The 16,342-nt window shown below is 38.5% G+C and overlaps 1 protein-coding gene across 2 annotated transcripts; it reads left to right on the top strand.

Annotated features, from left to right (window-relative positions):
• Nucleotides 1-9: 9 nt before the first annotated feature.
• On the top strand, nt 10-16,271 carry gyg1b (glycogenin 1b). Of its 2 annotated transcripts, none has more exons than XM_056269621.1 (7): nt 10-119; nt 1,099-1,234; nt 1,318-1,492; nt 2,762-2,924; nt 10,959-11,085; nt 13,589-13,799; nt 16,113-16,271. In XM_056269621.1, exons 1-7 carry the CDS (start codon nt 113-115, stop codon nt 16,254-16,256), a joined length of 963 nt encoding a protein of 320 aa, XP_056125596.1. In that variant the 5' UTR covers nt 10-112; the 3' UTR covers nt 16,257-16,271. The 2 variants fall into 2 exon arrangements, with proteins under 2 accessions (XP_056125596.1, XP_056125595.1); XM_056269620.1 differs by having other exon boundaries at nt 11-119; nt 1,096-1,234.
• The last annotated feature ends 71 nt before the right edge of the window (nt 16,272-16,342 follow it).

The following is a 16,342-nucleotide window of genomic DNA, read 5'->3' as shown; positions in this document are numbered from 1 at the left end:
GTCCGCGCTGGTATAAATGAAGCCAAGACGTGAAACAAAGTCTCTTTTATTGAGGTGTCACTGCTGCTCTGGGGGAGTCCGAGCTACTAAGTAGCTTTTACAGGTTTCAAGCATGGCAGGTATGTCCATCTCTTACAAAGTAGCCTACCTGTATATAGCTACGATGTGTTTACATGCTATATATTGAGCTTTATACATCTGTGAGTAGCATCAAAAAGGTTTTAAAGACTGTGCATGTTCTTTGCATTTCTTATATTTCTGCAGGTGTAAAGTGTGTAGCTAATATTGGTTTATATACTGGCTTTATTACTAACGAGTTTAATATCATTGTTTTGTTATCCAACGATTCGTTGTTGAATCAAATCCAGGTGCTCGAGTTCACTGAACCGCCTTTCTCGAATGTGTTCGACTCGCAATTATCCGAGTTAACAACTAGATTCAGCGAACGTCGTTTTTAAATAATTGGTTTTGTGTGACTCATAATGAGCCGAGGAATTATTAAATGCCAAAAATAATTTGTTTAAATTTGAATAAACATGCAAAACTTTTGAGTGGAGAGATATAGCCTACCTGTAAAATAATTAATATTGTTTAATGCAAATTCGTTTCTGAATGTTCTTTTTTGCGCTGAATTATGGTTACACACCGAACTCTGACATTAAGAACAAACCCCCCTTTTAATACAACTTAACAATATGGCTTTTCTGGAATATTTTAGATCATATGCCAAGCAAGGGTGTAAGGAACCATGCCATGAGGTAAAATAATCACTGAATCAGTTTTTGAACCGGTTCTTTGAAATGAGTCATTCAAAAGAATCGATTCTTTAAATCAAATCAACTCATCAAAAAAAAAACGTGATACTTTTAAAACCATATTTAAACCTTATTTGGCTTTTCATTTGTTTCATTTGTTCAACTGTACTGTTTGAATATTAAGCTTTGTGTTATGTGGGCAAATCTGCATCATTGACTTCCTAGGCTTATTTTGGGGAAATCTACTCTGTCATGCAAGATAATGTGAAATCAAATTCATAAGACCTCATCTGTCAGTCATGCCATATTACGTGAATCTGTAACCCTCTCGCTTCCTTAGCAGAACAGGCGTTTGTCACTTTGGCCACAAATGATAGCTATGCAAGAGGAGCAATGGTGCTCGGAAAATCCCTTAGGAACCACAAGACTTCAAAAAAGCTGGTGGTGCTCATTGGACCCCATGTGTCCGATCAGTCAAGGTACGACATGTCAATTTCAGCCACTATAGAAGTGTGTTGCAAACCCGTTTAACACAAAAGAAGTTGTTTTTTAATGTTTCTAGGGCAGTGCTTCATAAGATCTATGATGAAGTCAGGCTAGTGGATGTTCTGGACAGCGGGGACACGGCACATTTGGCCATGATGAAGAGACCCGATCTGGGTGTCACGTTCACCAAGCTGCACTGCTGGACTCTCACACACTACTCAAAATGTGTGTTTATGGATGCAGACACGCTGGTGAGTATTGAGTTAAGTTGTGCCTTGTCAAAACATGCATGACATATTTATAATGCGGTTAGTCCGTGTGGTTTGTTATGTCACTTGAATTACATTGTGCCTCATTAACTCAGTGTGTGAATGTAAGCCTCTGTGTTGCGCTTAACTTGTTTAACTTGCACCAATGTGTATGTGCACCACTGAATTGTACACCATAAGACCACAAAATATTCATTAACCCTTATGGTCTCCTCCTGTAAAAAATCCTTCCCTGACCCAAAGCCCTAATATAGCCTATTAAATTTATTTATTTTTGCTTGTCCAGAAAGCTTGTATCATTTTATATAATACGAATGATGCAAAAAAACAAAAAACAAACTTGTATTTATTTCTAAATTACTAGATTTTACCAATAATTTTAATATTAATTAACACTTTCGTCACATTCTTTCACTTATATACAAAATAACTCTCCATTACATGCAAAACGGCTGTTTAAAATCGCTTAAAGTCTCACATTGGGTGTCTCCGCCAACATCTTGTGGGAAAACAAATTGTTCTGCTTTGTAAATGTTCAAATCTTACCACTTCATATCTGTGTGCAGTCTGCCTTGTGACTGATTGATTTTTAAACAAAACATTGCCTCTGTTATATGGTCCCCCATTTTATTTTAATAGGAATTCCTACGTGCGTGTGCATGGTAGTGTGTTCTGCATTCGGGATGTTTTAAAGTCTCAAGGCTGATTTATACTTCTGCAGAGGGAGCGTGTGAAGCCCGAGGGAGGGGTTCTGGCAGGCCAATCACAGCGCTTGCGTCCGCGTAGAACTGACGCGTTGCATTTTTGGTGAGGCAGGGTAGTCAGGGTACGCCGACGGGTACGCGGGCGCTTCACACAGCCTACGACGTAGCTACGGCGTGACGCAGAAGTATAAATTGGGCTTCATGCCTCCATTAATGTGTATTTGTTCTGGATTTTGCCAGATTTTTTTTTAATAATTTTGATAAAATCTCTTTTTTTTCATGTCCCATTCATTCCTATAGGGGTCAAATTGACCCGTGTGGAAAATATTCGTTACTATTTTTATTACAACCACACAAACTCCTCGAATTCAGTTGAAAGAAATGTGTGTATTCCAAGTTCAAGTGACAAAAGTCTTAAGGTCTTGGACCACTCTGATGAACAATACATTATTAAAAATTAAAAGAAAATTAAATGTGGGTCGAGAGGCTAAAGGTAAATTGACTATGTTGACGTTCTGAGAAGTTTCACACTATTTGTTGGCTCTAGGTGGTCTCCAACATCGACGAGCTGTTCCACAGAGAGGAGTTGTCTGCAGCGCCGGACCCCGGTTGGCCTGATTGTTTCAACTCTGGTGTGTTCGTGTTTCGCCCGTCCAACGAAACCTACGGAAGACTTCTGCAGTTCTGCACCGAGCACGGCAGCTTTGATGGTACGCACACCACGAGCGTCTTTCATTTCTGCTGTTTATTATGAGCATGCGCTGCAGTTTCGTCATCTGCCACCTTAAATGCTCAAGCTCTTTAAAGCAGGATGGATTCTGATTGGCTGTCAATATGTTTATGGTCAACTGGACAACATTGTTCTGAAAGTGATTCCAACTATATTGTTCCACTGTGTTATAGCTGTGGTGTGCCTATTCTCACAGAACTGGAATTCATATTTTTATAGTTATCAATAGTTCCCGTCCTTGGTGTGAACAAGCCTTAAGTGATTTTTTTTTTCCAAGCTGGAGGGATGAGATTACTCTCTTAATTACTTAAAATATTTCAAATGAGAAATTCTGAAGAATGTTCCCGCTGCTCTTTTCCACACAACGAAAACTAAACAAAGTTACCATAGGCCAAAAGGCACCATAGAAGTAGTTCATATGACACATGCGTTATATTCTGAATCCTTTACAGTATGTTATGTTGAATGGCTGCGGACAGTGAAGGGCAAGAATTTTTGTAAATAACTTAAATTTCTCTTTCTCAAACAAAGTTATTGTATGATTTTAGAACACATTAATATGGTGCGAGTCAGTGGCCTGATTTATAAACGTTGTGTACGCACAAAAAGGCTTTGAAATGTTCATACGCAATTTTCCAAGCGCACATCGGGATTTTAAAAAAATAACCTTGGCGTAAATGTGTGCGCACCGTACAGACACTCTAGACTGTGTGTACGCACTCATTTACTGGAGTGAGCGACGTGAACACAATTATTTAAACCGTTTTCCATTTGAACATTGCCATTTCTACATTTAGATTTCATATGCCAATCTCAATAATAGTTAAGCACTGAAATCATTATCCATAAGTGTTTTTTTTTTTTTTTTTACATTACTGTAATTTAAATAGAAATATTTGTAGTGGATGCTTTGCTTTTGAACACTTTTTTTTTTTTTTTTTTTTTTTTTTTTTTTTCTGTGGCATGGTGTGTTTTAACTACAGCGAGGATTGCTTGGCGCATTATATTCCTGCTTTAAATTGTGTTCTAAAAAGCAGAACTCATGTTTAATTGAGGAGATATTTTCGCACTAATAATGATCAATGATGCACTTACTGTCTAGCAGATGTGGCAACATAATGACAGACACTGAAGGACTCGCTCCGTGGCCGGCCGGTTTGAATGGGTCTGATGACAGTAGTGCTGTAAAACCTCTGCTGAACACCGGTGTGCTGTTGGTGTCGTGCACAGAGACAACGGCCTAATCATAACACCTTTTGTGCTCTTCCCAATATTATGAACTATACAATCGTATTTGAAGGAAACCGTAAGAAATGCACGATTTATTTTTTTAATGTTTTGTCAGTGTAGACCATTATTTGCATAAAATATGGCCTTTCTGTTTCCATTAAAACATCCTTAAATGTATGTATTGCAAATTCACAATTGCAAAAAAACATCCTTAAATGTAAACCTTATAGGCAAAATTGCATACATTTATACAGTACTATAGTGAGTATAAAAAAAAGTAAACTAAATATTTTCCTAAACAATATTTTACATATATTTATTTTTCACAGTGTAAATTGGTCGTACTATTAAATTGGTTTTTACATGAAAATATAGAGCTGCCTTTTAAGTTTTAGGGTGAGGGTCCCTCACATAAAGATGATCTTATTTAGGGGTCCGTGGCGTCCAGTTTACACAACGAATATAGTGGAAAAAATGTTTTCCTTTGCTTTTTTCGCGCACAGATGACAACATTGTCAAAACATTCCCCGTTCACACGGATCTGTGAAAACTACTAAAACGCTGTATTCTGCTGTCAGGCCAATAGGTGGCGATGTCACTTTGTAAAGAAACCCTATGCGCCTATAACCTGAACATGTTATAAACATGCACATGACATCACGGTTTTAACAAATTTGCGTTTTTGTAGTTTACACAGACTATAACGGTGTCGTATGCAAAAACTTGCACTTTGAAACCCGGTTTCAAAAGTTTGCGTTTTCAGGCCCTCAAAACACTTGTGTAAATGAACGGCCAAAACGCATTATTTTGTCTTTTTATGAAAACAGTGTCGTGTAAAACGCCCCTAAAAACGCCCCCCTGATATAGACCAATTAAAGGTGCTTTTTTTTTTGTGTCATTTTTTAGAGTTTAGACACAGCTGAAGTAACTAATCAAGGTCTTCAGACTCCAGATAGCAGGATTGGACACCCCTGGTCTTGAATAGTGACATTTGTTTAAGCAGCTCTTGTGTATCTCTGGTGATTTGGGTCTTATCAAGGACCCTGCCTGGAATCAAGGCCAGACGTGGCTAAATAATGGAGGCTTCTTCCTTATCATTCTCTCCGTTCCAGTTGAAACATCTCGGCAGATAATCACACACCCATCAGTTTGACGTGTGCTCATCTCACACATAATGTCAGCACAATTAACTCGCCCTTCCTTGTTTGCATCACAAATTTTTTACCTCAAGCAAAAAATTCCCAACAGAGCCTCCCGAGTATTGCCCAACACAGCTGGTTCATAAGCCCGGCGGGAGGAATCTGGCACAAGCGCTCATAGCGAACAAAAGCCCTTTCAAGGCAACCCTCTTTTTCCTTTTCTTTGGGAGCCAAGGGCCATTTTTCTACAGCCACCTCTTGGCAAAGTTGCTTGTTACGCAACTTTTATGTGTTTTCGTAATTTGGTAAAATGGCTAACAGGACAAGAGCATGCATGTTTCTCTTTCTCTTTCCCTTCGCTTTGGTTTTTACCCGTTAGTTGATAAAATGCTGGACAAATAATTGTTTGCACATGCCAGCCTGTGCGAGTGGCTTTCAGGAAACTGATGAAAAGTTCTGGACCCGTTTTCAGCTCGACGACACACTGAACCCATTCTTATACGAGTCAGGCTGAGAGTTTGAGTGTGACCGTCGAGGAACCAATCAGATTGCAGCGTTTTGAGGGAGGGCTCTGATGCGCTTTCTGAAATTAATTGACGCCGCTTCCATTATGGAGACTGGCAGCTTTTCAAGAGCCTGATTATTATGCTTTTGTGCTCCCACAGAATCTGGTGGCTCATAATCAAGGTCTGTGCTTCTTGCAGGCCGTATAAATGCTACACCATCTCGTCAGCTTGAATTTTCAGTCTATTTTTGTGAAGTGACCATCCTCTGCCCTGTTTAATGACACGTCAATGCTCTAATGCTCTGGTAATTTCTAATGATTGCTTTATTTTTAGCATGGCTAGTTTGTCTGGTCGTAACAGGGATGGTTTGAACTCTTCATGACTGTTGCCATGTTGTCTCATGGTGATTCACATTTTGGAAAGAATGTCAGTGCTTAAACCTTTTCTATGCCACATGTTTTGCTCACTTTCAGAGTGTTTGGGGTTTTAAATTAAACTCAAGTGTTCTTTGAATTTCTTTAGTGATGTTCTCTGCGATTTAGCAGTTTCAAGAGTGTTTTGTAGGGATGTCAATATATCGCAATACAAAAATGCATCAATAGTTCTAAAATAAAAATGATAATTAAGTTTTCAGAGTTTTACATTAAACTACTATAATGCAATGCGCTGATTTCACGCAGCCGCCATTTTGAAATCGAAAGCGAGGCTCCGGTGGGAAGAACCCCGGAAGTACAGATAGACGACAATGCCTTGGACTACCAACCTGAAGCTGCAGCCGCGGTTTACACTATTGGATGTTAATATCCAATATAGGACATGTATATAGTTCATTCCTGCTTCTTTTTTTACGTTCTGAATTATATATAATTAAAAAAAAAATTATAAATGAATTTCACTGTATATAGTCTATAGTATGAAAGAAATGAATGTACATTTTTAGAATAACTAATTTCTACATTAAACACAACAATACGCCATCGCATTCGCGACTCTCCTACGATTAAAAGCGACACTTCCGGATTTCTTCCCACCGGAGCGATTTCAAAATGGCGGCTGCGTGAAATCAGCGTATAGGGTAATATTTGTGGGTCCTGGTAATGCCAAATGTCTTATGTTACCAGTAAAAAGTGGCCTACGTTATTTTAAATGCAATATATCTAGTCAGTGAAAGAGTGCAAGCATATTCCTCTAAAATAATACTGTATTTTCAGCTTCAAAATCATGACTATTTCTATTGTCCTGTGCATTGGGTTTCCCACAATGTAACGCTAAATTTAGCATTTTAAAGCTGCAGTCCGCAGTTTTTCCTCTTTGTTGCCATCTGTTTGAAATCTGCAATTGCAGTCATTCGCAGAATTATCAACTTTACGTGAGTTGTACTTCGACACGGCACAGCGCGGATGAACACAGTGTTTGAGGAGAGTGTGTGTGTCTGTCAGTCGCCGCGCCGGTGTGGATACTGACATTCAGAATCACAGATTATTCTTTTTGGAAGTATGACCAACATAATAATTTTCACTGGAAAATGTCATCTGAACTAGTAAGAAACATCCACCTTTGTTCTGGTTCTGACATTGTTAGATTTAATCAGCGCGATTTACTGCAATCGCTTATCACGCAAAACTGTGCAAATTATACTTTGTTCTCAACTTGTTAATGTTAACAACGTCAGCATTGCGTGACTACATGTAATGTCCTTCCGATATGCGTCCTTGTTTTCGCATGGGTCCGGTTGCAGTCTCTTCTTCTGTAGCCACTCCGAAGTCCGAACGAAGTCTTTTGCGTTTTACAGCGGGTGAGTCTGTTGTCACTGGTGATTGTCATTTGAACCTTTCTGGATCCGCCATCAAATTAATAAGTTTAATTGTATCAAGTGCTGTGAGAAGGCTATAAATCTCCAGCAACATCCTCACACGCAATATAGCTTATACTAGCCGAGACTCTTCTTTATGTGTACAGATGTGTGTGTAAAGATGTGACGTAATGACGCAAAGACATGCTCGAATCTCCTGCGGAAATCCACCAGTACCACTAAAATTAAAAACATTATTACAAGCTTACCGTGTTGAATCGAGCTACGGCAAGCAGAGAGTTTTGAACACTGGCTGGTTATGTATTTTCTCAATGTATTTTGGATCATTTTTAACCCAAAAAAGCTACGGACTGCAGCTTTCATCAACAGTGAAAAACTGTAACCTTTTATCATATCTCTTGGAATATTGTAATAATATTGTGTTGTGAGTTCAGTATCAAAGCGTGACATGAGGGTATCGTTACACCCCTAGTGTTTTGTGTAAAGAAACCAGTCAAATCACCTCCAGTTTTGTTTCGTTCAGACATCTGGCATTCAAACATCCGTGTGCTCTCGTACCTGTAGAGCGAAACGGGGCATCAAACGAGCCTCTTTCCATTTCCTCATTTATTACAGTCCTGATGGCCTGAGGCTATCATGGGGACTTAGTCTCAGGCTGGTTTACATTGGCAGAGGATGAGAACATGTACATTCCTGGACAGTTCAGGTCATCCCATCTAAATGAGTGCTTCAAGACTGCAGTGATGTTTGTAGAGCCACATGCAGAAGGAAAGCCCCGGGGGCCGATTCTGAGCCGTGTTCCTGACGGCACGCCCAAATAAACTGGCTGTGGATTGGTTTAGCTGGTAAACCAGCATGCTTTGCAAGCACTTTATTCTGAATGCTCCAGCATGTTAGATAATCTGTGTAGGGCACGTAGCATTATTTGAGTTTCAAAAGCTCTTTCTTTGGCTGGCAGTGAGGATGCTGTATATGGTTTGTGCCGAGTCTATATTAATTTCCTCATATCGTGCGCATGGCCTGTCCTGGAGCAAACATTCATGCGTTTTAGTGCAGAGGACGGCAAATCTAAGCGCAGTCCAGCTTGGCTCACACACGGGTCTCTTTCAAGCAGGCCAGCACAGCAAATGTACATGAACAACTTGAAGATGAGCAACATCTTTTTGGGGCTCTTTTTGCCCTTGCATGAAACTTCAGATTGTGCAGATTCATATTAAAATAACTGGATTTTGCCTGCGAAATTCCACCAAGCAACAGTAAATGCGATGTACAATGTATGTGATTCTTTTTAACTCTTTTCCAGCCAGCGTTTTTTTTTTTTTTATCATTTCTGATCATTTTAAGTTTCATGGCCCCCAGAATATTTTGTTGTCTGAATATGCATATCAAAAGAAAGAACAGACCCTCTGCTTTTAAACAACCAAAAAAAAAAAAGTTGATTCTAGCTTCGTGCATTACTTTTTTTATTATTATTAACACTTGAATGTGGGTAAGTTAAGCAACTTGAGTCTGGATGGGATTCAGAACGATGATCGAAACACAGATGGAGTCGATCGAGTGCATCAACACCCCTAAAGCTTCACAGTCCTGTAGCTCGTCCTGGGCCGTAACAAGTTTTGGCGGTCGTGTTCTTTTACATACAGCTACACAACTACCACTTTGCCGCTTTACCACCTGACATGAGGGGGATTTTTAGATGATTACAGAATTTGTATTTTTGGGTGAACTATCCCTTTAATGTTAACCAGCTGTCTGTCTTCAGGAGCGCTATTAATATTGCCTGTCCTCCTACAGTCCTGGATTCTGTGTCTGTATATCAGACACCTGATCTTAATACAGGCTAATTAAACAGCCTTTCAGTGCTTGTTTTAATCGTGTCAGTATGTGTCATGCTGTAACATGTATCGCCGTGTCTGTGGTTCTGTGGCGTGTGTCCTCGCTGACCTTTGAGCAAGCATGCAGTCTGTTCGTTCAGACCAGGATCTCTTTTAGATGTGTAGGGTCTTTTTTCAACTAGTAAGCACCTGGGCACATTCCTCTAATGGGAGTAAAGAGCCTAACTGGTCTTCATCTTATTTTTTTAATTTCCCTGCAGTGCTATAAGATGTAAAAAATAGCCATTACACTGCTGAGTATCACAGAAGGTATTGTTGGTGTTTGCTAATTTTGATTTCAGGTATAAAAAAGTCGTCACTTGGGGCACACCATACTGTCATCTGCACAATATTGTTTGCAACAAACTAATTTTCACTCCCTGTTCTCATTCACGGTGTAGTCTGCAGCTTTGGGACTCTGTATGCCTCTGACAGCGACTCTGAGCAAACAGATCAGATTTCATCACATGCAAAATGACAGTAGGAGGTTAGAACACCTTATAAACAACCGGAAAGACTGAGAAAGAATACTAAAAGCTATGAGGACACCTTAGCAACCCCATAGCAACAGCCTGACATAAAGTATAACATTTACATTTTGAATTCTTTGTTATGCCATGTTATTTTTTTTTAGAGTGTATAAAACAAAATCAAGGTTTTAAAAGGGAGTTTTCGCAATCATTCTGGAGCCGGTTGCACCAACAGGGCTTTACTAAGCCTGGTCCTAACTGCTAAGTAGGTCTTAGTTAAGAGACCAGTCTTTAGAGTTGGAGCCGGTTGCACCGTCAGGGCTTATGCCTGGTCTTAAGGTAAGTAGGTCTTAAACTCGGCATTCTAAGTCCGAACTAACAGTTACGACCGTTGCACCATCCAGGCTTAAGTCCTCTTCTCGCTAAGACCGGTGTTGTGCCTAATTTTGTCCCCCCCCCCCCCGTGATCGACTGGTTTCCACAAAGAAACTTTTAGTGAACATATTTTTTTTCTAAGTGCAAAGAGTATTTAAATCAATGCAATTATTTAAATGATTATTTGTTTAGATTTATTCATCTAATTGTGTTAATTCTTTTTTTAATCAATCTTTGTATTCATTTAGTTAATTTTTTTGTTGTTAATTGGCTTTATTTAATTGTTTTTTTATTTTGTTAATTACTTATTTCTTCATTCTATTAATTTATTTATAAATTGTTTTTATTTATTCATTTAATATTTTATTTAGTCGTTTATTCGTTCATTTAAATTAATTTTTTTATTTTTATGTATTCGTTATTTTAAATTTGAATTATTTATTCATGTTTTTATTTGTTAATAATTCTTTGCAATTACACACTTTAGCTTCAATAAAGGCTTAAATGAAGTGCTTTATTTCATTTTTCAATATAATTTAGAACACTTTAAACAATTAGAGTTAATTCTATTTCAAGTGACATTCTTTATTAATTGTTTGTCCAATAGGAGGAGACCAAGGAGTTCTGAACGGCTTCTTCAGCGACTGGGCAACAGCTGACATCACCAAACACCTTCCCTTCATCTACAACATGAGCAGCGTAGCCATCTACACTTACCTTCCCGCTTTCAAACAGTGAGTGCGACTCCTTCACTTCATCAGCGGCCCTGTTTGACACTATATCATTGATCTTGGCATGCGCTGGGCTTCAGGATGGGGACAGTAAGGGGATACACACCAGTCACATGAGTTTGCTGCTTGTGCCTTAACATCAGGTTACAGTATAAGGAAAGAAGAGTGTGAGAATATCGTTTCAGGAGACTGTCTAATTCTAAAATGTTTTCAGCTGCCAGTATTGATAGTGTGCATAGTATTTATTTTTTAGCACAGTTTTACACCATTTATCATATATTTAAATAGATTTAGCTGATTTAAACCCACAGAATGTGAAAAAAGTGAGCAGATTTCAGTCCTTTTAACCAGTTAAACCATTATGTATTACTTGACCTCAAAGCAATAAATGCATTCATAAACCTTATGGACACCTATCACACGTTCCACATGAGAGTGGAAGTCCTGCGGATGAGCAAAATTAAAGAACGGAGCATTGGGTCGTTCACACGGATCTGCGAAAACGACTAAGAACGCTGTATTCTGCCGTCAGGCCAGTAGGTGGCGATGTCACTTTGTAAAGAAACTAGGGCTGTCAATCGATTAAATTTAATCTAATTACATACTCTGTAAGATTGTGTATGCGATTAATTTAGATTAATTAATTACAATGTTTACATGGTACAATTTCTGGTAAGCTACGGTTTTATTATTATTGCTTGACAAATTTCACGATTTCAATTTAATTTAATTTTTGTGATTTGATGCAAAATTGACTCATTTGGATAAATATTAGGTACACAAGATAGGCATTCATTTTTCTCAAGAAAAAAAACTCACCCAATGCTGTAAAAATACAGAGAGCCATATCAGCTGGTAGTATTTAAGGTTAAAAATATATCAAAGTTGTTATTTGTAATAAACACGCATTATATTTCATTTGAGCTAAGTAAAAATATAATACATATGTAATATAGTAGGCTACATAAATTTAGAAAAACACTCTCTATAGCTCTTTTTTTATAGCTAACTATAACGTGCTATCATATGGTCATGAAATGGCTTTCCTGAGGTAACTTAGGCTAAATGTTATGTGACATAATTGTTCTCCAGCTGTTTTATTGACCTCTTTTCGCGGTTGAAAAACACTGATTGATCGAGGAATATACATTTCGGTAAGTTTTAGGCTGCCCTACTATATCTTTCAACATTGGTCATTCGTGTTTATTTACTATTAGCTAGAGATGATCGGTTCACGTGCCGCCATAGGGATCTGTCATGTCACATTTACAAGCGCCAACGGTATTGTTTGATTTTCGTTATAAAATTGACAGAATCTGAGAGCTGAGATTTTTTTAATATCATAACGTCTGTCTTGTCTGTTTCCGTGTCTTCTCTTTGGTGCGCGATTTTTTTTCTGTGCGTGAGAAAATGGTTGTGTGATGTGAGAGCGCGTGAAAAGTTACAACACACACACACACACAAGCGCTCTTTTTCTCAGACACACTCACCGACTCACGCACACACTCCTGGATGCTTTGCATTGATGTGGTACTTTAGAGTTGACGAACTCCGTCAAACAATGATCCAAGCAGCGCGTTCTTGTCTCCCTCCTTTTTACACGAATGGTGGCTACGGCTAGAACTGCTCCGCAAAGGTCAAAACGGAATGGATTAATCTGCGTTATTTTTTTTTAACGCGTTATTTCTTCTCAGATTAATTAATCGAAATTAACGCGTTATTTTGACAGCCCTAAAAGAAACACTACGTGCCTATAGACTGAACGCGTAATACGCATGTGCATGACTTCACCGTTTCCACTGATTCATGTTTTTGTAGTTTACACGGAGACGATAACCGTATCATTTTCAAAGTTTCACTTTGAAACCCGTTTACATTTTCAGGCCCACAAAACGCTGTTGTCTTGTAAATGAACGGCCAAAAACATATCATAAATAGTCCAGGCCTGGTCCTCTCTCATCCTTCACTGTCGCTCCTCCATGAGATACGAGACGGTGCAGCTCATTATCAGTCACGCCATTCTCTCACGGCTCTCGACCCTGTCCTGCTTGCCACAGTGATTTATAGACTTTTTTTTTTTTTTTTTTTTTTTATATATATATTTTATTTATGGATTTTCTCATCCAGTTTTGAGGAGGCACTGCCTCCCTTGCGTCCTCTGACCCTGGTCTTTAGTGAATCCTGACAGTAGTTTATGCTGGCATAAGCAGTTAGTAAATCTTGCACTTAAAGTGATCGTTCACCCAAAAGTGAAAATTGTTATTTACTCATCCTCAAGTTGTTCCAAACCTCCTGTATACATTTCTTTCTTCTGCTGAGCATGAAAGAAGATATTTTGAATGTCGGTTGATGGACACTATTGACATCCATCCAGTTTAGTGACCCATATTCTTTTGTGTTTAGCAGAATAAAGAAATGCATACAGGTTTAGAACAGCTTGAGGGTAAATAAATGATGACAGAATTTTAATTTTTGGGTGAACTATCCCTAGTCTTTCTGTCCACAGATATGGTGCAAATGCAAAAGTGGTCCACTTCCTGGGACAGATGAAGCCGTGGAGCTACACGTACGACCCCCGGCAGAGGCGAGTGCGCGGGGACGTGGCGGCGGCGGCTCACCCCGGCTTCCTCCTGGAGTGGTGGACGCTGTACAGCGCTGAGGTGGTGCCCATGCTGATCCGAGAGTACGGAGACCAGCCCTTCTGCTCCGGCTGTGAGGTCAGACCCCACATACAATAAACAACCCTTTACACGAGTCTTCATGGCCGTGTCACAATTTTCATATTTCCACTCAGGGACTAAAATTGACACTCGCCAATCACCGAATGAGAGTAAAAATCAGCTTTGGCGAGTATATGAAACGGTGTCACTTTACGTTCGAAAATCGATTGCACAATCGATCGGACCAACCAACACAAGTTTCGAAAACGAAAATAGGGAATCGATTTTAACGGCTTTTTTTTTTTACTTCCCAAAAATGTGTTTTAGGTGGACAGATCAATACAGCACACAGAACATGTAGGATGTTGGAAAATAACAATGTCTTTTCTGTTAACCAAATGCTTTTTAATATTCGCTACTACTTCAATGCAAGTGAACAAGCGCGCCGTTATTTGTTGCGTAGTGACGTGTGTTCAAGTAAGCCAGAAATGCGCAGATTCTGTGCAATACGCTGTATTTAATATATCATGAGGATCACGAGTTGCGTATTTGCGCTTAATCCATGCAGATTTGGCTTACACGAACTTCCACAGCAAAGATAGCGAGTAAACATAGAAACACGCCAGATTGGCTCGTGATTTGACAGCGTTACCCGCCAAAGTTCATTTTTACCCGCATTTGGTGGGTCGAGGGTGTTAATTTCAATCCCTGAATGTTGCACTCCTGTTTGTCATTGTGCACGAAACTTCACGCCAATAAATCATCAGGAATATTGCTGACTTGGCGCTTGAGATGCGCACCTCTTTACGTCCGTCCTAATGCCTGTTAGTTGTCTGTGGATTTGCCTATATTTGGTGTTGAAAATGGAAACGTCTTTAGACATTAAAAATCATGGAAAATGTCTCAAATCAAAAAGTGACAGCCCAGTCACTCACCAGTTGGCTGGTAACATTTTTATGAATGTGAACAAACATGAACGACGCTCGGAACAGTTGACGAAAAAGTCAACAAAAGCCTTGCCAATTGAATTCAAGCGTAAGAAGATGTGAAAGGGAACTGATTTCATTACTCGCGAGCTGTGGAAGGTTGTGTGCACACACATCTGAAGCGCGCCTGAACAGCTCTGGCAGCGCGTGAACACTAAACTGAGCTCTTTCACGTCTCCTTGCACTTGAGTGGACCAATTCCCACAAAATTATGTAAATAAAAAAAAATAAAAAAAATCTAGTATCCTATAGTAAACAGTCTTAAGTGAATGTAAAGTATATTAGATGCGTGACAACAGCCTAATAAACCCGCTGCTGTCTGTTTTTAATGTTAATCAAACCACAAAGGACAAAGAGAAAATCACTCACTGCTCTTGACTGCATAGTCTTCACTGTATAAATTAAACATCCTTATTAAAGTTAAAAAAAAAAAACTGTTATTCAGTGTCAAATTACATTTGCTTGCTTTTATTTCTGCACCTGGAAGTTTTAGGCCCTGCTTACACGACAAACTGTGAATAATGTATCTTAACAAAACGGCATGTCAAGTCACCTTCATTTGTATAATGCGTTTTACAATACAGATTGTTTTAAAGCAGCTTTACAATTTAAATTAATTTAATTGTAAATCTTTACGAAATTAATTTAGTTAATTTATATATGCTCTGGAGACAGTGTCATCCTCCCGTTCCATTTTTTTTTTTATTATTATTTTGCATTTACATATTAGCATCTAGCTAATTTGCTATAATAATTATATTTTTAATATATAATAAAAACATTTAATATTTTATAGGTATATAATATTCCAACAAATATAGGTTGGATAATGGGGGAAAGTTGACTTTTTTTTTTTTTTTTCTTTTTTTTTTTTTTTTTGTAATATACATGACCAGGTCTAGAAATCCCAATTTTACAATTAGTCGACCTCATATTTCCAAGTTTTTCAAGACTGTGGGAATCCTGGTTCTTCAAAGAGTGTCATTTTGTTTGGTATTTACTAGATTAAAAAACTAATATTTTGATGTAGATTTAAATATATTTTAAATATTTTATTCATTTCTAGAAATCACACACAATTAGTCTGCCTCATAAATCCACTATTTTCAAGATTGTGGGAATTCTGTTTTTTTTCAGTGAATTTAAAATAAGCCAAAACTAACTGCTACAAATCTAGATATTTCTTATTTTAATGCTTGTTTTAAAATGATTTCAAATCAGACTAAAGTCCTCTTGAGGCCCTTTGGTTGAGAAGCACTGCTTCAGTATTAAAACTGCTGTGGCAGTCTGTCCTTTGTAACTTTTGATGGCTGTGATTCTTTCAAACTGTTCAGAACTTGTAAGTTGAATGTGTTAATTGGCTGTATTCTTCTCTTGTCAACAGGAGGATGCTGGTGAGAGCGAGCCGGTCCAGACGCTCCTGTCCTCAGCCGAGCGCAAGCAGAGATGGGAACAGGGCCAGGCCGACTACATGGGAATAGACTCTTTTGACAACATTCAGAAAAAGCTTGATGTTTTCCTTAAATAAAAAGTCACAATTTTAAACCCACTGAAACTAAGCTATGCAAGTGCTCACATTGCGATACGCTTACTCATCACACTCTTTTTCTTCTT

The sequence above is a fragment of the Rhinichthys klamathensis genome, unplaced genomic scaffold (genome assembly GCF_029890125.1).
Source record: "Rhinichthys klamathensis goyatoka isolate OS25496 unplaced genomic scaffold, OSU_Roscu_1.1 h1tg000285l_1, whole genome shotgun sequence".
Lineage (NCBI taxonomy): Eukaryota > Metazoa > Chordata > Actinopteri > Cypriniformes > Leuciscidae > Rhinichthys > Rhinichthys klamathensis.
The sequence above is the reverse complement of the archived record's forward strand: the minus strand, read 5'-3'. Positions and strand labels throughout refer to the sequence as shown.

Coding starts and splice junctions, on each gene's coding strand:
- gyg1b (XM_056269620.1), top strand. Junction 1,493..2,761: donor TTATGGATGCAGACACGCTG/GTGAGTATTGAG, acceptor TGTTGGCTCTAG/GTGGTCTCCAACATCGACGA. Junction 11,086..13,588: donor TACCTTCCCGCTTTCAAACA/GTGAGTGCGACT, acceptor TTCTGTCCACAG/ATATGGTGCAAATGCAAAAG.